The sequence below is a fragment of the Plecotus auritus genome (assembly GCF_963455305.1).
Source record: "Plecotus auritus genome assembly, chromosome: 3".
NCBI classification, from domain to species: domain Eukaryota; kingdom Metazoa; phylum Chordata; class Mammalia; order Chiroptera; family Vespertilionidae; genus Plecotus; species Plecotus auritus.
This window is the reverse complement of record NC_137772.1, coordinates 179,999,617-180,021,887: the sequence shown is the minus strand read 5'-3', so window position 1 is coordinate 180,021,887 and position 22,271 is coordinate 179,999,617. Positions and strand designations below refer to the sequence as shown.

Sequence of the window (22,271 nt, the reverse complement as noted above, 5' to 3'; positions counted from 1 at the left end):
ACACTGAGCCAAACTGGCCAGGGCTAGGCACATGAATTTTGGATGTGAAGTTGGCTGTATTGTTATTTAAAATGAGCATTCCATTTCCAAAAGCCTCTTCAGAGAAGAAGTGCACAGATTAAGCTTATTTCTACAAACACAAAATAGAATAGTTAAATGTATCTCTAGAGATCAGTTAAATTATGATATATCCATACACTTAAGTATTATACAGCTGTTTAAAAAGACTAAACTGGTACTGTATGTATTAACATGCTTAGCTCTCTAATATATGTTGTTAAATAAAAATATGCATAGCCCTGGGCTGGTGGTTCAGTTGGTTGGAGTGCCGTCCCATGCACTAAAAGGCTGTTGGTTCGATTCTGGTGAGGGCACATAACATAGGTTACAAGTTTGATCCCCAGTCAGTGTGTGTCCAGGAGGCAACCAATCGATGTTTCTCTCTCCCTCTCCCTTTTTCTCTCTAAAATCAATTTTAAAAAACTACACATTTTTGGAATCACTGTATTTAGTTTGTCTGCAGTATTATTGTTGAAGTGATTATTCAACAATATAAGAGTTTTGTAGTATGCTAATATTTTTTAAAAATTTAACGCCTCTAGAAAAGGAAAACATATATATGGTAGGAGTTAAAAAGTAAAATGTATATCTGTTTTTAAATCTCTATTGTGCTCTTTTTCTGTTTCAGTTACCTAGAAAAGTACGAGAAAGTTCATCATTTTGGGGAGGATGATGATGAAGTACCACCAGGCAATCCAAAGCCACAGCTTCCTATTGGTGCAATTCCATCTTCCTACAATTACCAGCAACACAGTGTATCAGGTAAATTGGAAATTGACAGAGCATAGGTCCACAGTTTTGAATTAGGAAAATAAATAACATCCAATTACTTAATCCCTTAATTAAAGCCTTAATATAACGTTCAAAGATCAACAGCTAATTGGTATCAAGGCCTTTCTATCATAGGATTCATGAGGTTTTTAGTTGTAGCAGTTTCCAGACTTACAAATACCTATACTTTTTAAAAAAATAATTTTATTGTTGAGAGTATTACAGATGTCCTCCATTATCCTCCTTTGCCCCTCTCCTTTCATCCTCCCCCCACCCCCCCTGCCAAATACTGATACTTTTAAGTGAAGTTTTTCTCTTACTTCTTTGGCTAATAATTAGTTTAACCTTAATAGTTACTAACATGAGAAGAGAAAGATTCAGTTAGGATTAGAGAAGTCAAGAACACTTAGTTAGCATCTACTAGATTTACTATAATTATTGAAATTTCCAGCACCAGAATTCCTCAGAAATGTTTCTAACTATTCAGCTATTTTCCTGCTGTGGTACCAGTAATAAGATTTTCTTTTTATATTTAAGTCATTCTTGTAATAGTTATAGAGGAATCTGCAGCTAAAAAGAACAGTACTCACGTTGGAAATAATCAGGTGGGAGTCTAATAATAAAGAGGTTCCTGAGGCAGAGTAGATGGAGGTTCTAGTGTTCAGTGAGTTTGGAGGTTGGGAATGTGGTAACTAGGAAGAAAGCTCTAAAGAGATAAACATGTCTTTTCTTTAATCATCAACAATTGGCCTAAAAAAGAGGAGATAATGTCTTTTACAGGGGTATATTCTTTATATAATATACAATGATCTGATACTTATTATTTTTTGTTGGTGCTAGTCCCAATCTCTTATAGGTAATCCTTAAACTCATTTGTGCTTTTTATTGTTTATTTTTATAACAGGGTTTTCTTTTTTATAGAAGCAACATCATACAATAACTTCCTTTTTAAACTTTATAATGTATCATGGGCACCACTCCCTCTACTTTATCCTTTTTAATAGTTGTATATTCCTAGTAAAGATGTACGTTTCTTTCTTTTTTTACTTTATTTTTGACACTTCATTTGTACTTTTCAAATTTTATTTTCTATTATTATCTATTTTCAAAGTTTCTTCCATGTTGAATTTGACTCCCTTTTTCTTCCCTAATCAGTAAAAACTAAAGAAACAATCTGTGATCTCCTTTAGAAGAGGCTTCATATATGAGATGGTTTTATATAATGGGCAGATGGTGATGAATGCAAACCAAACCTACCTTCATTTTTTCCCCCAGCTTTTTACAGGCCTTTAATATATAACCTCACTTGTGACTCCATAGAAAAGCCAATTTAAAAATTAAGACATCTTTTAATTAGGACAGATCATTAAGCAAGACCATCTGTATTTGATTCAAAGAACCTTTGATTATACCATTGTTCCATATTTTACCCTAATCTCAGAAATGTGTCAATATGTATGTTAAAGTAACTTAATTTTTCACTATCAATAGTATATAACCCAAATTTGTCTACATTTATGATTTCAAGACCTAAAAAAAAAGTCTCAGAAGTAATGAGGTAGGCTGTATGGAAAGGAACAAAAAGCCATCTTTGCATGCCTGCACAACAGCACCTTTCCAAGACAATGGAGAAACAAACATCTAAAGAGATTTAAAGAAAAAACCAATTACAAATATTTATACTTAAACAATCTGTCTTTCAAGCATGAGGGCAAAGAAAGTGATCCTTTGATATGCATTGTCTCAGTCTAGCTTCATTTTTAATGAGTAGTCATTACCTGGAGAACCAAAATCAAAGAATATTTTAAGTCACCATGTAGAAGATCTTGCTAATAGTTTAGCTGAAAATAAAATGGGATGACTTATTACATGATGTTTCCTGATCCTAACAAGGGTTAGTGGCCATTAATTATCTCACTCAGGGATATTATAGAGGTATTCTTATATTGAAAGAATCATTGTGCTAATGATTTTTAAGACCATTTTCAGCTTCATGACTCTGTGGTTCCGATATTATAAGTAAAGCATAACTGTCCATTATTGTAGCTTAAAAAGAGTTTGATGTCTGCTATTACAGATCCTTAAACTGATCCACTTCTGTGTTTGATGTTATTTAAAGAGAATTTTTTTTCTGGATCTGGTTCTCTTTTTCCTCCTCTAATTAAAATAGATTTACTTCAAGAAAGAAGATGTAAAATATTTCTGGTATTTCACAAGTCTAATGGAAGTCGTCCATAGAGCTACACAAGTTAAGGGAATGACAGAATTGCTTAACATGGTGTTACAACTTCTTTCTGATATGCTGTCATATGTCGGTTGTTGTTTTTTAAGGATAATCTGAACAGTTATGTAACATATATTGCATGATTGATAAAATCAGGATTGGGAACTCATGAAAGGAAAAACACTAGGAATTGGGAATTGCTGGGTAATATCCAACTATAATATTTCTAATTCAAACTGAAAAGACATAGTGTTTCAGGGTAGTATTTATGAATTTTAAGGTGCTTTTTATTTTTCTAGAAGGAGCCATAGCAACATTATGACAGTGTTCTGAAAATTAACATGATTATCACTATGCAAAATAAATTCTTCATTGATGATTCTTTTTAAATATCATTAAGAAAAATAAAGTCTCTCGGTGTGTGTGTGTGTGTGTGTGTGTGTGTGTGTGTATGTGTGTGTGTGTTAAATAAACACCCAAACAGAATTACATAGTGTTAGATTAAGAGCCTTTAGGAAATTTTAGTTAAAACTATAAAAGAGTTGGATTTACATCTTTGATTATACAGCCTTTCTCTCCTTGTAGGTTAGTGTATTTATCTAGAGATACTTATTGTTGATATTAAGAAAAACTATTCTAAAACAATGTTTTGAATAATAAATTTTGATTGGCAGTCACCTCCAGGGCATTTGGTATAAAGTGTAGTTCTATTTATAATTTTCATAATTGAGAGAATAAATGGAATACTGTACATTGATATGGGACCAAATTTTCCTTTAAGGATAATGGTTATTTTAGCCCAATGACTTTAAATGACAAAAAATATTGAGAAGATTTTGCTTTGAACTTTAGGGTTATTCAACTTTGGCATCAATACATATGGTTGTATCATTCATTTGCATCGTTTTTCTTGTCATAAATACCTAATCCTTTGGCTTTCCTCTTTCTCTATCCTCTCCCTCCTCCCTGCCCCTTGGTATTGATTTCAATACAGTCAGTTCTGCAGTATTGTAGAGTAAAATTATTAAGGATGTTTTGTTTATCTTCTCACATTTTTTAAAATTAAAATTCAATTTTTTAATTAAAATAAAATTGTTTCTTTGCAGTGTCTTCAGTAGAAAAATTATGGAAGGCAAAACTGAAAAATAAACAAATTGAAATTAATAGAACTATAGAATTTCAGAGCTAACCATGATTTTAGTGATGATTTAATCCAATCCAATTATTTTGATAAAAGAAGACCAAGTACCCTGTCCATTTACATTTTTGGTATTTGAATTTGGGAAAGTTTCATACAGGAAGATTTAGTTTTTTTAGTTTTATAAGTTGTACTTGAGCAAAAATTTTCCCTTAAGTGTCTCATATTCTAACAGACATTTGCACTACAACAATCACTGTCCTATGAATGGAAAGAAAGCTCTCTAGGAACAATTCTCCTTTTGCTCTAAACTGAAAACAAAGAGATGTGGTTGCCTCAGATTAGATTAAGTTTGTCAGCCATGACCCATTTGTATAAACTTTGAGTCAAGAATCCTATATAATAAAAGCCTAATATGCAAATTGTCCCCTCGACCAGGAGTTCGACCGGGTGACCGGGAGTTTGACCGCTCGCTATGACGTGCGCTGACCATCAGGGGGCGGCGCGGAACATGGTTGGCGTCGGCGATGCAGCGCTGGCAGCAGGCGGCAGTGGAGTCTCTGCTGCGTTTCGATTGCTGGCCAGACCTAGGGACTGAACCTGTGCATGAATTTCATGCAATACGTCTGTAGTGTTGAAAATAATTTCCAATCCCATTTCGAGTATAAAACTGTAGCTGTTCGATCATATCTCCTTGGGTAGAGAAAGGGGAGATTCTTCAAATCTTATAAGCATTTTTTCCTACATTACCTTAGGAATCATTACCAAGCCTGATATAATTAAAGGACTTTTCATAATTATCCTATTTATGTGTGTTTTTTCTAATTTTTAAACTTTTTAAATATTTTGGTATTTTTTTGTTTTGATTGGACATGCCTTTGGCAAAGTTATTCAGGTAAGGATGTATTGAATTGAGTATCTGATGTAGCAGACAGAACAATTCTAAGATCATATTGAAAGCACTTACTAGTAAACAAGACTTGACAATGAATGTAGGTTCCAAATTTTTTTCTGTTGAAGAGATTTTGTTTAAAGGTTTCATGGAATATAAAAACTCTTGCTGAGACTTGGGTTCTTATAATCAATTACCATATGTGTTATAAAAATATCAAAATCTATTCCTTTTTCACAGAAGTTTTGTTAATTTCTTTCACAGGTATTTATTTTCTGGTATTTATGATATATTTCATTTCAAGACTAGAGGCCCGGTGCATGAAATTCATACACGGGGGTGGGAGGGTCCCTCAGCCCAGCCTGCACCCTCTCCAATCCAGGACATCCCTCTCGCAATCTGGGACCGCTAGCTCCTAACTGCCTGCCTGCCTGCCTGCCTGCCTCATTGCCCCTAACTGCCTCTGCTTGCCAGCCAGATCACCCCCTAACTGGTCCCCTGCCGGCCCAGTCGCCCCCTAACTGCCCCCCTGCCAGCCCGACCGCCCCCTGCTGGCCTGCCCCCCTCCTAACTGCTCCCCCTGCTGGCCTGGTTGCCCCCTAACTGCTCCCCTGCTGGCCTGGTTGCCCCTAACCGCCTCTGCCTCAGCCCCCACCACTGTTGCTTTGTCTGGAAGGACATCCGGAAGATGTCTGGTCTAATTAGCATATTACCCTTTTATTAGTATAGATTATTAAAATGAACGGTATGTTATTGTTCAACCTTAAATATGGTAAAGAATATGTTCATAGTCATAACTATAATTTGGGACTTCTTCACTATTGTATTATTGGAGAAATTCTTAGAATATTTTAGAATTGAAGAGGTGTCTCCTCAAATGTCTATATTGGGAAATAAATTTCTTACCTACATGATTTTCTTCAGTGGCATGTTGTGGCAATGCATCCCTACTTCGTATTCTAATTTTTTCTTAATCCATATGTTTCTGAAATGTTTTATATAGAAGCATTTGAACTTGTTTTTTTGCCTCTTCCCATTAAACTAGTTATATCTTACTAAGACCCGGTGCATGGATTCATGTACCAGTGGGGTCCCTCAGCCTAGCCTGTGCCCTCTCATAATCCAGGACCCTTCGGGAGATGTCGGACTGCGGGGATCTAGCTGAAACCAGCAGTCCAACATCCCCCGAGGGATGTAGTAGTGCATGAAGCGGCAGGCAGCCGGGGAGAAGCCTGGGCCCGGGCCGGGCACCACGCTGCTCCCACTCATCCCGGCCCTGCTGTGCCTGCCGCCGATACCGCTCGGTAAGCTCACTGAGCAGCGCTCCCACTGTGGGAGCGCACTGACCACCAGGGGCAGCTACTGCATTGAGTGTCTGCCCCCTGGTGGTCGGTAGGCATCATAGCAGTAGGTCTACTGGTTGAATGGTTGAGTTGTCGCTTAGGCTTTAATATATATAGACTAGAGAGGCCCTATGCATGAAATCCATGCAAGGTCCTTGGCCCCGGCCCCCGCCCACCGCCACCATGTCCAGGGGCCTCTGCTGCCTCTGCCTCGGCCCCTGCCTGCTGCGGCTTTGTCCGGAAGTACATCTGGTCTGATTAGCATAGTATGCTTTTATTATTATAGATATGAAAAATGTACTGGGGGTATATGTCACAGGATACAGCTTTCAAAGCCTAAACTGCCCCATTTAAGAGTCAGTATTTCTAGAAATAATAACATTTTCTTATATGTATATGTTATGATTAAACATTAGTGTTCTGTGACCCCATCTTCCCTACCTTCAAAATTCCCAAATTGTTTTAAATTAATTCTCCTGTGGAAAATTTTAGTTATGTTGGATTACAAAAAAAATGTTTAGGACACATGAACTGTAAAGGTAAAAATGTATAAATCAAACTTCATAAAAGTAAAACTTGTACTCTGAAGATGCTGTTAAGAAAAGACAAGACATTATCTGGGAAAAAATATTTACAAGACAAATATTAGATAAGTGACTCTTCAGAATATTTAAAACTGACAATATCAAGTGCTGACAAGGATGCAGAGCAACAGGAACTCTGTACATTGGTGGTAGAAAGGCAAGATGTTACAGCCAACATAAACTTTTGTATGACCCAGTAATCTAAGAGAAATAAATGTGAAAAAGTCTGCACAAGGTCCTGTATGTGAATGTTTATAGCAGTCCTATATAATAAAAGCGTAGTATGCAAATTGCCCCCTTGACCGGAGTTCTTCAGGGAGTTCGAACAGGGAGCGGGCCGGCTGGGGGAAGGTCGCGGGAGAAGGAAAGGGAGTACCTGGCCAGCAGCCGGCAGCCGCTAGGGACCCTACCAATGCATGAATTTTACTGGGCCTCTAGTTATATTCATAAGTGCCCAAAACTGGACAGAGTACAAATGTCCCTCATCTGGGGAATGGATAAACAGATTTTGTTAACCCATACTATAACAGTAAAAAGGAACAAACTACTGACATACAAATCAACATGGATATTAACCTCAGAAGCATCTTGCTAAATAAGAGAAACCAGGCTTAGCCAGTTTCGCTCAGTGGATAGAGCGTCGGCCTGTGGACCGAAGGGTCTGGGTTCGATTCTGGTCAAGCGCACGTACCTCAGTTGCAGGCTTCTTCCGGGCCCGGGCACGTGCAGGAGGCAACCAATCGATGTATTTTTCTCACATTGATATTTATATTTTTCTCTGTCTTTCTCTCCAACTCTCTCTAAAAATCAATGGAAAAATATCCTCAAGTGAGGATTAAAACAAAAATAAATTAGACACACATACTATATGATTTCATTTATTTGGCATTCTGAAATAAAGTTATAGGAACAGAAAGATTAGTGATTGTGAGTAGAAAGGCCCATAAGGGATTTGACTACAAAGGAGCATTTAAAGAGAATTTTTGGGTGATGGAATTACTATATCTTCACTGTATTGAGGTTAAAAGACTATCAAAATTTATAACTATAGAGCTAAAAGTTATGAATTTTACTTTGTTAATTATATCATAATAAATCTAATTTTAAAAGGGAATAATTCTGCCCTGGCCTGTGTTTCTCAATGGTTAGAAAGTCGGCCCACACACCAAAGGGTTGTGGGTTCAATTCCTGGTCAAGGGCACATACCTGGGTTGCAGGTTCAATCCTTGACCCCCATGGGGAGACAACCATTCGATGTATCTCTCTCATGTGGATGTGTCTCTCTCCTCTTCCTTCCTCCCTTCTACTCTCTCTAAAAAAAAAAAAAAAAAAAAAATCAATGGGAAAATACCCTCAGGTGACGATTTACAAAAAAAAAAAAAGGAATAACTATAATTAGGTAAAGAAGATAGGCAGTGTGTCTAAAAACATGATATTGTTAAAAATTTAAAAGGAACCAGTCCACTAGCTTTATAGTATACTTATATAAAAATCAGAATAAGTCCTTTAAAATGCAAGAGTTTATAAAAAGTATAGATCAATTAAAATAACGACACAATAATAATTTGACAGTCATATCCAAGAGGGCATGTACATTTTTCTATTTTAATACTTGAAGAATATAATTTTAACTTATGAAGTTTACAAAGTTGAACTCTATATTAAAAAAACACACACACACAACAAGCTCCTGTCTTTTATTCAGAGGATATTAACAACAATGGTTTCTATTCCTTGATAAACATAAGGTGTTTTTGTTTTTATCTTTGTTAGATTATCTTCGTCAAAGTTATGGGCTATCTATGGACTTCAATTCGCCAAATGATTATAACAAATTGGTGCTTTCACTGTTATCTGGACTCCCAAATGAAGTGGATTTTGCTATTAATGTATGCACTCTTCTATCAAATGAAAGCAAACATGTCATGCAACTTGAAAAAGACCCTAAAATCATCACTTTATTACTTGCTAATGCTGGGGTGTTTGACGACAGTAAGTTTTAAGCCGAACACATTGAATGATCATTCTATAAAGGTGTTACAGATTTTGTTTTTAAGTTATTTAAGGAGAAAAGTACTTTTTATTAGTCAACATAATATTATTTGTTTTATTTAATGTATTATTTAAAATAATGAATGTTTGGATTTTTAAACAGTTTAGATCAGTGCATTTTAAAATGTGCTGCCTCAATAATCAACATAGGATTTATCAAGTATTTCATATCCTTTATACTTGTAATGTTTGCAGAGGTATAGGTTTTTATAAATCAAGTTTTTTATTTTCTGTGAAATTAATCTCTTACTAAATCTAGGTTTTCTTCAGACCAATTAGTTCAGTTCTCTACTTGTAGTGTAATAGTTTAATAGAGATTGAGAAAATATCTTTTGAAATATTTTCTTACTCGTAGTTTTCCTTTTTAAAATATCCATGTTAGTTGAATGTTATTGATACAAATATTTATTTGCTCCTCAACCCTCCTACCCCAACACCATTGTAATTTTTTTTCCATGAGTATATTCTATTAAAGGGTAAAGTATTCACATATAATGAAATTATTTTATCACATAGGAACTATATATATGGCACAATCGACACAGCCTGAGAATTTCTTATAATATTTTATAGATTCACAATTTTTTTAAATCTATAAATAGCAACATGTTTGCAAATTTGTTTCTTTTTCTGTGATTTGATTTGTGTCAAGTAGTATACTTTCAAACATAAATTTATAGGGATCATCTAAGTGGGATTCCTTAAAATTTGACTTGTACTTATTTTATATGAAGGCAATTTTGAAATTAGCTTAAACAATAGTGGGAATTAGTTTCTTACTTTCCCTGAAACTATTCTTATTCTTGGTTACATGGGGAAGGAACAAAGATCAGTACTTTTCAGTTTATATCATAATTTTTAAGATCTAAATTTGGTGATTTCCATCTCAATTTTATGTTCTTTGATTCCTAATATTTTCTTTATTTTTTAAATTTTATTTTTCAGTTACAGTTTGCATTCAATATTATTTTTAATTAGTTATTTTGGTATTTTAAAGATACCGTTCAGCATTTAATATTGAATGAAGTTCAAAATTGTTCCACATTTTTAGAAACAATATTCTCAAACCAGAATAATCTTTTTTGAAGTCTTATCATTTAATCACTGAATAAGGATTAAACATGTATATTTGATAGAAGTAATGTTAACAGTTTTGGTTCACTGAAGTATGGTATTTTTTAGACCCAGTTTATCTTACATTCTTTAAGCATTTTTATTTACCTAAAAGAATAAATTACTCAGTGTAGCAATCTAAAACATTAATAATTTAGAAAATGCAAATTTAAGAAAGTCAGAAGTTTAGCATTCCAGAGTACAGAGACTTTTTGAAGTCCCCATACTTAAAACACTGTTTTAACATTATGAAAGTGATTTATTTGAATTTGAGAATTATGGGTATATTTGATTTGGTTAGGCTTTTGAGAGGTTTTGATTTATTTTTTAGGGCATGGAATTTTAATTGAGAGATAAATATAATGCCACTTCCTTTGAAAATGTGGAATGTTGATACACTTTGTGTTTGAAGGCGTATAATAAAAGTAACAAAAAATTAATTTTCCATCTAATATTTGTTTCCATAATTTGAAATATTATTTCAAAAGAGATTATTATGTCTATCATTTACTATTAAACAGTTTTTAGTGAATAAGATATCTTAAAATGTGTTTTTACCGTTTTTCTACACCTACCTATTGTTAAGGAATTAAGTGATAAAAATAATTCCATGCTATTGAATATACATTTCTTTTAGCTTTAGGATCCTTTTCTACTGTATTTGGAGAAGAATGGAAGGAGAAGACTGATAGAGATTTTGTTAAGGTAATTTGAATACATTTTTTAAAATATTGAATCATTGTATTCATGTAGCCAAGGGCCAAGGGCCAGTATCTTGTATATACTACTTTATATACATGATACTACCTATACATTACTCTTTATCATTATACATAGAGATTCCTACTTAAAAGTTGTGATTAAGTTGCATAAAGTGCTTTTAGAATAGCTAATAAACAGAAATAAAGTTCTAATTCTATTAAACATTGATTTCTGAAAATGATAAATCTTTAACAAAACAGTAAATCTGAGGAAACCCAGGTTCTGAACAGCAGTGTGAGTAATTTCCTTATGGCTGTTTTTCAGTTTGTTTAATGACTCTTTAGCTGTGTCTAATATTCCACTTGACTCATCTGTTAAGTTTTATTTTAGTGATTGTTTTAATTTCTAGAAATTAATTCATTTTGTAATTTTCCAAAATAGCCCTTTAATGTTTTTAATAATTTTAATTTATGTATATTCAAAGTATATTAAAAAGACAAAATTCATTAATATCCTATCTAATAAAGAGGGAATATGCTAATTGACCATCACACCCTCACAAAGATGGCGGCACCCACAGCCAATAAGGAGGGAATATGCTAATTTACTGCCACGCCCTCAAAGATGGTGGTGCCTGCAGCCACAAGATGTCGGCACCCAGTCTCCTCAGCCCTGCCCGGGCCGGCCTTTGACGCAGGCAAGCCTCGGATGTCAGCTGCCCAGCTGCCCAGGGCCGGCCTGAGGCGTGGGCAAGCCTCATATGGCAGCTGCACACTGCCCAGGGCCGGCCTGAGGTGTAGGCAAGCCTTGGATGGCGGCTGCCCATCCGACGCCGAAGGTGCAGGCAAGCCTCGGATGGCGGCTGCCTGGCCTCCTGAGGCTCAGGTAACCAGGGCCGGCCGAGGCTTGCGCTGCCGGCACTGGCAGCAGCAGAGGTGTGATGGGGTCACCTGCCCCTGAGGGCTCCTGGACTGTGAGAGGGGGCAGGCTGGGCTGAGGGACCCCCTTCCCCCCTCCCCCCCCCCAGTGCATGAATTTTCATGCACCGGGCCTCTAGTATAAATATAATATGTAAATATAATATATGTTATATATAAATTGTAAATTATACACACACACAAAAACATGTGCATCTGATAATCCTGATATCCAAGCCTCTTGCAACTCTTTCTACTCACTGTCACTCAAAGATTATTCTTTTGTGTTTTATAACGTTGGTTTATAAATTTCAACAGACCTGTTTATGTGGGATATTTTTTTACAGATTAAACGGAGAGTTTATTTCTCCACTTCTGTATTGCATTTGCCAAAAAACTGAAAAGAAATACTGATCAGAATGACTTTATATTAGTTTCTTTAGTGGAGCTTTTCAAATAACTGATAGTAAAACAAAACCTATGGGGGTTCTAGAGCAGGCTAGTAGTGAAATATTTAGGGGACTGTTTTTAACTCAAACCTCAAGTGGAGACAATCTTTTTATCTCTTCTTTTGAGGTTACTAGACCTTCACATTTCTCACATGATACGAAGTTGCATTTCAAATTCCCCTCTTCACAAGCTGACACAAAGACCTGTTCTCACCCTACCCATTAAAAGCTAAGCCTCTTGGTTGTAGTTAGGCAGATAATTTTTTTTAACTCCAGATTATTGGTAATTAAGTGTAAGATGTTCAAAATATTTGTTTACATATTTACATATGCAATCACAAAGGAGAGTGGGGCTGTCAGTATAATCACTAATCACATGAAATCAGGAAGACACAAATAAGGATGATTAGATGATCATCTCTGTTGTACTTTTTCATTAATTTCTGCTGTTTATATTATTTTCGATATGCTATGTTCTTTGGGTTTAATTTGCTACACAATTTCTAACTTCTTAATCTGGTGTTTACATCATTGATTTTTGTTTTTATTTTTCTAATACATTTAAATTCATAAAATTTCCTATAAGCATGCATTTAACTTTATTCTTTCCATTTTAATATTTCATCTTTAATTCTGCTTAAAATATCTTCTAATTACCATTATGCTTTACTCTTTGGTACATGGATTAATTGAAGGGAATTTTCTTAATTTTCAAAAACATATGACTTCTTTAAAAAACAATTTTTATTGATTGTTAGAGAGAGAGGGAAGGAAAGGGAGAGCAAAACATCGATTAGCTGCCTTCTGCACGCCCCCAACTGGGGATGGAGCCCAAAACCAGGCATGTTCCCTGACTGGAAATCGAACCACCAACCCTTTAGTGCATGGGAGAATGCCCAACTAACTGAGCCACTTCGGTCAGGGTCATATGAAGTTTTTTTTTAGTTTCCTATTTCTTATTAATATCTAACTGAATTTCACTATAATTATAGCTTTCTAGTCTATTGTACATATTGTAAAGGATCTTTTTTTGCCTTTAAATCTACTTTTTTTTTTCTGTCTGATACCAGTATAACCATGTCTCCTTTCATTTGATAGGTGTTTATAGTTCATATTTCACTTTTAACCTTTCTTTTTATGTATGTGTGTGTGTGTGTGTGTGTTTTGATTTTTTTAAAAAAAACTTTATTATTTAAAGTATTACATATGTCTCCTTTTCCCCCCATTGACCTTTCCCTGCCTGCTCCCACCCCTAGCACAGGCCTTCACCTCCCTACTGTCTGTGTCCATTGGTTCTGCTTATATGCATGCATAAAAGTCCTTTGGTTGATCTCCCTCCCCTTCCCCTGGCCCACCCCTGTCTTCCCTCTGTTCCATGCTTCTATTACTTTGGGTCTCTTTTTGTTCATCAGTATGGAGTTTCCTCAAAAAATTAAAAATGGAACTCCCATTTGACCCAGTATTCTCACTTCTAGGAATATATCCCAAGAAATCAGAAACACCAATCAGAAAGAATATATGCACCCCTATGTTCATAGCAGCACAATTTACAATAGCTAAGATTTGGAAACAGCCTGAGTGCCCATCAGTAGATAAGTGGATTAAAAAACAGTGGTACATGCCGAAACCGGTTTGGCTCAGTGGAAAGAGCGTCGACTTGCGGACTGAAGGGTCCCGGGTTCGATTCCGGTCAAGGGCATGTACCTTGGTTGCGGGCACATCCCCAGTGGGAGGTGTGCAGGAGGTAGCTGATCGATGTTTCTCTCTCATCGATGTTTCTAGCTCTCTATCCCTCTCCCTTCCTCTCTGTAAAATATCAATAAAAAATATATATATTTAAGAAAAAACAAGAAAAAAAAACAGTGGTACATCTATGCAAGGGAATACTATTCTGCTGTAAAAAAGAAAGAACTCTTATCATTTTTTCAACAGCATGGGTGGGACCTAGAGAGCATCATGCCAAGCAAAATCAGCCAGTCGGAGAAAGATAAATATCACACGATCTCACTCATTTGTGAAATATAATGTTTTAATTGATTTTAAAGAGAAAGGAAGGGAGAGGGAGAGAGAGAGAGAAACCTCAATCGGATGCCTCCTGCACACGCCCTACTGGGGATAGAACCCACAACTGGGCATGTGCCCCCACCTGAAATTGAACCTGTGACCAATGAGCCACACCAGGTGGGCTCAACCTTTCTTATTCTTTAGATGACTCTTTGTAAAAAACATACTTCTCCAGTGTGAAAAAACTTGGTTTTTAAATTAGTATATTTATCCCATTTACCTTAAATGTAATTTTGATGTAATCGTATTATTATGTTTAAATTTACCATGTTTTGCATTGGTTTCTATACATTCTGCCTGTTCAGTTTTTTTGGGTTTTTCCTTCTTACCTTTTTCACCAATTTATTTGAATGAATATTGTATGAGTATGGTTTATTAATTAATTTTCCATCCTCTTAGTTTGGTATTTTTACACTTATTCTGTTCTCTCATTGATTGCGCTAGAGATTATAGTTTTAATTCTTACTGATTTAGTAAACTAGTACTTTTACTACTGTACACTTCTTAAATAATTCAGGGACAGTAAAATGACTCCATTTTCATTTACTCACTTTGATTTACATACTACTTTTTTATGTATTACTTTGCTCTTTTTCAGGTTTCTTAAAATAGAATCTTAGACCATTGGTTTTAAACTTTTCTTGTCTAATATCAGCATATAAAGCTATAAATTCTCTCTACAAACTGCTTTAGCTCTGTCCCAAAAATTTTATGTTGACTTTTTATTTTCATTTAAATCAAGATACTATTTTATTTCCATTGTGATTTTTGTCTTTGATTGATAGGTTATATAGATGTATTCTGTTTAATTTCTGACTGTTCATTTTCAAAATAGCTTTCACTGTCATTATTATTACTGATTTTTTTAATCACATTCCATTACTGTCAGAGAACATATTCTATATGTTTTTAGATCTTTTAAACTTAACAAGACTTGTTTTAGGGTTCAGTATGTGGTCTTCCTTGGTGAATGTTTCGTGCAACTTCAAAAGAGTGTGTGTTCTATTGTTGGATGTAGTATTTATTGATATCAATTAAATCAAGGTTGTTTACAGCGTTGTTCAAGAGTTCTCTATTATTACTTTTCTATGTAATTATTCTATGATTTCTTGAGAGATGAGTATTGAAATTATCAACTATAATTATGAATATTTACATCCCCTTTCAGTTGTTATTTTTGGTTTTATGTATTTTGAACCTCTGTTATTAGTTGCATATACATATAGGATTGTTATATTTTCTTGATGATTCAGCTTTTATTTATCCATTGTCATTTAAAATTTCATGTTTGATATCTTTTTTTTTTTGGTAAAGATTTATAAATTTATTAGGTCATCTGCAAACCAGATGGGCTGAGCCCAAAAATGGGACCAGCCTCAGGTTTGATATCTTTCTTTGAATTTCCTGTGGCCCTGTTTTTCTTGGTTATTGAACGTTGTCTCTTTTCTTCATATTCCTAGTTCTTTTTTTTATTGTTACTAAACATTTTTTAATCATGAGCGTTTTGGTTTTCTTTTTGCTGGGGATCCTTTTGGTGGTGGACTTTCTCTCAGACTAGTGACTTTAACTGCAAAAGAACCTATTTCCCAAAGTAAAATACAATTATATTGAAACATACATACGAGAAGTTTTAGAAATAAAAAGTGAACTAATAGCCCATGTACTTCGTTGAGTACAGAAATAAGATAATGCAGTTAAATGGCATAGACAAGTTGAAGTTGAAATTCATTTTGTATAGACATATCAGTATAAAAGCATTTGTTTCTTAGCCTGAAAAAGAACATTAAACAAGAGATTTTGACTCATCTCCTCTCACATAGGATTAAAAAAAAAGTTTGTAGATACAGAACACTGGAAAGCAACTTCAATATCTGGGTTACCAATTCAGGAACACATAACTTCACCACTTGCTGTTTAATTTCCTTCTAGATATTGATTTACTCAGTAACTGTGTCTCAGGAGTGTCTATAAACCGGAATACAGTGATTATGTGCAATTTACTAGTGGGATTAATGACTATTATAATTTTAATGAGCATGAACACTTTCTGTATATTTTTCATAGCTGTAAAGTGATCTGAAAATATCCTTTCTAAAGAAGAGTAATATGCAAATTGACCGTACCTCTGCTATACCCACAAGCCATGCCCACCAGCCAATCAGGAGTGAATATGCAAATAAACCCAACCAAGATGGCTACCGCCACAGAGAGCAGGAGGGAGGCTTGGGTTTCCCCGGCAATGGAGGAAGCCAAGCTTTCCCCCTGCCCTTGCCGGCCTAGGCCTCCATTCAAGGCTACAAAGTTTCAATGATAGAAGATAAATAAACCCAAACAGAAATGGCGGCAGCCACGGAGCTGGAAAGAGCAGGAGGCTAGGGTTGTCCGCGGCGATGGAGGAAGCCAAGCTGCAACCCTGGCTGGCCCAGGCCTCTGCTTAAGGCTACAAAGTTTCAATTATAGAAGATACATAAATCCCAACAGAAATGGCTGCCACCTTGGAGCAAGCAGAAGGCTTGGCTCCACTCCAGGCTACAAAGTTTCAATTGTAGAAGATAAATAAACCCCAGATACCAGGGCCTCCACTTGGGTAGCCAGGGGGCATGGTCAGCCTGCAAACCACCACAGGCCCCTCGCCCAGGCCGCCCCACGCCCCAAGGGAACCCCCACACTCATCCGGGACACCCTTCAGGGCAAACCAGCTGGCTCCCACCTGTGCAACAGGCCTCTATCCTATCTAATAAAAGAGTAATATGCAGATTGACCATCACTCCAACACACAAGATGGCTGCCCCCATGTGGTCAAAGATCCTGACCCCATGTGGACACAAGATGGCCACCACAAGATGGCCAGCAAGGAAGGGCAGTTGGGAGGGACCAGGCCTGCAAGGGAGGGCAGTTGTGGGCGATCAGGCCAGCAGGGGAGGGTAGTTGGGAGGGACCAGGCCTGCAAGGGAGGGCAGTTGGGGGGGACCCAGGCCTGCAGAGGAGAGCAGTTGGGGGGGACCAGGCTTGCAGGGGAGGGCAGTTAGGGGCAAACATGCTGGCAGGGGAGTAGTTAGGCATCAATCAGGCTGGCGGGAGTGGTTAGGGGGTGAGTAGGCTGGCAGGCAGAAGTGGTTAGGGGCAATCAGGAAGGCAGGCAGGCGAGCAGTTGAGAGCCAGCAGTCCTGAATTGTGATAGGGATGTCCGACTGCCTGTTTAGGCCCGATCCCAGTAGGATAGGGCTTAAATGGGCAGTCGGACATCCCTCACGGGGTTCCAGATTGGAGAGGGTGCAGGCTGGGCTGAGGGATGACACCCCCCCTCCCCCCGTGCACGAATTTTGTGCACCGGGCCTCTAGTCTGATTCATATTGTTGACAATGTCACAGATACTGCTAATATTACTGTGGTTTGTCTAACATTCAGAGTTGAAGAAAATGCTAAGGAACTGCTAAATTTTAGTTAGAGGTTGTGACCATGTCATTTTTCCCACTCATTCAGGTTCATATATGCCCTAATTTCTTTCACAGACTTTTTAAGGATCTGTGGATCCCAAGCTAAGAACCCCTGGTTCAGAATGATACTGTATTGTATAAGTTCCTTAACTATAGAATATCAAGCATTTATGTTAATGAATTAAATACACAGAATATAGTGATACCTATATGAACCAAAAAAAAGTTTTATCATATGTGTGACTACTTTTAAAATAATAGAATAGTTTTTTTAAATTGTCAGAATTATGCATAATAATTTCTCATTATAGTTTTGGAAAGACATTGTTGATGATAATGAAGTCCGTGACCTTATTTCTGACAGAAACAAGTCTCATGGTAAGTCAGTAAGAAAAAATTTCAAGTAACTTTGAAATATCAACAATAACAAATGAAATATTAATGAGTATAATATATATTTTCTGTTGTAGAAGGTACATCAGGAGAATGGATTTGGGAGTCTTTATTTCATCCACCTCGAAAGCTGGGCATTAATGATATTGAAGGACAGCGGGTACTTCAGATTGCAGTGATTTTGCGAAACCTTTCTTTTGAGGAGGGAAATGTTAAGCTCTTGGCAGCTAATCGTACCTGTCTTCGTTTCTTATTACTTTCTGCACATAGTCATTTTATTTCTCTAAGGCAATTAGGCCTTGACACATTAGGAAATATTGCAGCTGAGGTAAGCATGTGACAGTAACTTGAAACAGTTTTAATAGTGACAATGTTTACTTCAAATTTTCAAGATGTGGCATTATTATATTTGCCATATTTATAGAGTATTCAATGCTTACATATAGTTTTTGCCTAAAATGGTATTGTAGAAGTATCACACACTTTTATGGGTAAAAGAAATATTTGAAATGATGCTCCAAATGTAGTGGTGGCTGTGCTCATAGTAATTACATTTTTTAAAGTTACGCAATATTATTCTATTCATTTTTATTAAATGTGAAATATACTACATTGGAAGAGACCTACCTCAATAATAGTGTCCTTTCTTATTCCAGCTTTTATTGGACCCTGTTGATTTCAAAACTACTCATCTGATGTTTCATACCGTTACAAAATGCCTAATGTCAAGGGATAGATTTTTAAAGATGAGGGGTAAGTGCCCAAACTTTTTATCATCTGTTAAAAAACAAATACTAGTATAGCCCTGGTCCGGTGACTCAGTGGGTTGGGTTGCTGTCCCCTACACCAAAAGGTTTTGGGTTTGATCCTCAGTTGGGCATGTACAAGAACCAGTATTCGATAGATATATCTCACATCGATGTTCCTCCCGCCCCCCCCCCCAACCCCCCCGCCTAAGATCAATTAAAATAATTTTAAAAATACATTCTCGGATGAGGATTGAAAAAAACCAAATACATTTTTTATGTGTATGCTTTACAGGCATGGAAATTTTGGGAAATCTTTGCAAAGCAGAAGATAATGGTGTTTTGATTTGTGAATATGTCGATCAGGACTCATACAGAGAGATCATTTGTCATCTCACTTTACCTGATGTACTGCTCGTAATCTCAACACTCGAGGTGCTATATATGCTCACAGAAATGGGAGATGTAGCTTGCACAAAAATTGCAAAAGTAGAAAAGAGCATAGGTAAGACTAAACCAAAGAAACATGTAAGTTTTTTTTTTTTTTTAATTGAGATGAAAATACGTAATGTGCTATATGAAATCACAATTGATATTTGGGGTTTACTGTTTATTTTGAGGAGTCATTATCCTTTCAGACACATTTGTTTGTAATATTCTCTCTGCTTACTAGATGAGCAAGAAACTTCTATCATAATAGAGTCCAGGATGTATGTGACTAGTAATCCCTATTCCTTCTCTTTTTTCTGTTACTTTACTAGTATATGAAATTTGAAATCAACAGAACTGCTATATTTGACTCTCTGGGCAATAGGTCTTTCTAGTTCAGATGGTCAGCTGTTACTATTAAACAACTAAAGCTGAATGAAACAAGCTTCTTTCTGTTCCTAGAAGTTGCTGGTAGTGGTCCTATCCTTAAAACCAGTGAACTCACCTCCATGGTGGGTTGTGAGTGTTAAATATACTTACTAAAGTATGTCATGTAAACATTTTACTCAGTGATTCAAATGATTTCTTTCTTTTATATAAATTCTAAAATCAGTTAATAAAGATTTGGAATGAAAAGTATTATTTTGGAGAAATTGTGTCACTTTCCATATAAGTAGTTCCTGAGTCTGGCTACACATCAGAATCACTTGGGAAGCTCCTTAAAAAAGAAACCTAACCCCCAATTCAGAGCTACTAAATCATTCTTTAGAGGTGGAGCCTAAAATCTTTTTTTAAAGATCCACAGATAATTCTAATGTACAACAATTTATAGAATGGATTTGAGAAGTAGTATTTTGTACAGCATGTGGTTTTAAGCAGTATGATTTTAAAATAATATTATTGATTGATAATTATTGTTTTTTTAATTTATTTTAGACATGTTAGTATGTCTGGTTTCTATGGATATTCAAATGTTTGGCCCTGATGCACTAGCTGCAGTAAAACTCGTTGAACATCCAAGTTCCAGTCATCAAGTTTTATCTGAAATTAGGACACAAGCTGTAGAGCAAGTTCAAACCCAGATCCATGTAGCATCTGCCCCAGGTTAGTGTTTTTACATATTCCTTTTTCAGTGTGGTTATTGGTGTGTAAGATTTAATACTAAAGATAATTTTAGATGTGCACTTCGGGGAACTGAGATTTTCTAGTAGAGTAGGCTAAAGGAGAACTTGAGTATGTACTTTAATTTTTTAGTTATACATTTCAGGAGCAGTATAATATAATAATATAATAGAGAGATGAATTTAAGTGGCATTTTGAGTAGAGTTAAGGATTAGATTCACAATTGTGAGAGCAATAAGAAGTGCTGCAAGTGGGCTTCGTGTGATTTTGGTCATTGGAAATTGATAAGCCAGGAATAGGTTAATCATCTACACTAATAAAAGAGAAACATGCAAATTAACCATCACTCCGCTACGCCCACCACCCAATCAGGAGGGAATATGCAAATTAGGAGGAGAAAAATGGCGGCTGCCCAGCTGCTCCAGGCGCAGAGTGGCTAGGCGGGGCAGGATGCCTGCTATGAGAGGGAGGGTGGGGGGCAGGCGAGGGGATCTATGGGAGCGGCACTCCAGCCCCGCAGCAAAGACGAAGATGGCATGCTCTGGCTGGAGTCTGCAGCAAAGACAAAGACGGCAGATTCTGGCCGGAGTCTGCAGCAAAGCAGTGAAGATGAAGATGGCAGGCTCCGGCCAGAGTCTGTAGCAACGATGGCAGACTGCAGCCAGAGTCTGCAGCCAAGACGAAGGCGGCAGACTCCGGCCTGAGCGAAGGCCTAGGTCCCAGGTGCCGGAGGAAAACAGGTGCTGGAAGCCAAGGGAAGGAAGGCCTATTACACGAATCTCTTCATGCAACGGGCCTCTAGTATATTATAATTTTCTCAGGTGGTCATCAGAATACATCAGGACAATACCCCCCTAATACTTCTAAATCTTGGCCCAAACACCACAGAACCAGTGCCTAGGATCACTCACATGTGCATATGTACACAAACACATGTACAAGCATGTATACTCGCATTCTGTACCCTTTTGAGAGTCCCTTGGGTAAATTCTGTTTAACTCAAATATCTTTCATTAAAATTCAGACCTCTCTAATAACCAATATTCTCCTTGGACTTTTTTCTTCTGCTTGAGTCATTATATTTTACCACTTTCAGCCTTTTTGTAGAGTGTTCTCTCCACCTTCATTTGTCCTATCAGAAACAATCCATCTTTCACTTTACCTGCTCTCCCACCTCTCACTATTCCCAAGACATTTCTCTTTCCTTGTATTTTGTTTTTAATGGAGGGTGCTCATTTTTTCAGTTGATCTTACCTCTCACTTTGCAGGTAGTATGCATGCTGTGTGGCATAAATTTCTTCAAATTTCTTAATCCTTCACTTACAAGCTTATTGTCATCTGAACTTTATTCTCCTTCAGCTTCCCCTTGTCATAGGAAGAGATGTTAACTTCTTCTGAAGCTGTGCTCTAAATACCAGTCTTTCCCATTTTCTCATTCTTATGTCTTAACCTCTTTCTTTTTACCTGCGTCTTCCTATCAGACTAGAAATACATTGAGATCTTTCTCAACCTCCTCCTATACTACCCTTAAAATCAAAATCTCATTATTCTTAATCTTTAACTACAACATTCATTTAATCACCAAATCTTGTCGAGTCTCCTAAATACCTGGACCTCTTCAATTGCCAGTGCTATGACTCAGTTCAGACTCTAATAATACCTCTCCAGCCATCTTGTTCCCCTTTTATTTAATCGTGGTCCCAATCTCTATTTTATTATGATAGAATCAAAATTATATACTGTATTTATTCAAAGTATGTAATATGTCACATATTTCATTGATTTCCATTATGTTCTTCAGAAGTATATGGTAGAGTTGTATCACATGTGCATGT

At 36.4% G+C, this 22,271-nt stretch overlaps 1 protein-coding gene across 1 annotated transcript in view; it reads left to right on the top strand.

Annotated features, from left to right (window-relative positions):
* ARID2 (AT-rich interaction domain 2) overlaps positions 1-22,271 on the top strand; it is a 188,673-nt gene that overhangs the window by 107,033 nt on the left and 59,369 nt on the right. The window contains exons 4-11 of the mRNA XM_080659536.1: positions 689-822; positions 8,786-9,004; positions 10,815-10,882; positions 18,058-18,124; positions 18,217-18,467; positions 18,796-18,892; positions 19,181-19,390; positions 20,251-20,418. Of these exons, the coding sequence (XP_080515662.1) occupies positions 689-822; positions 8,786-9,004; positions 10,815-10,882; positions 18,058-18,124; positions 18,217-18,467; positions 18,796-18,892; positions 19,181-19,390; positions 20,251-20,418 (1,214 nt within the window). The remainder of the gene's footprint in view (positions 1-688; positions 823-8,785; positions 9,005-10,814; positions 10,883-18,057; positions 18,125-18,216; positions 18,468-18,795; positions 18,893-19,180; positions 19,391-20,250; positions 20,419-22,271) is intronic.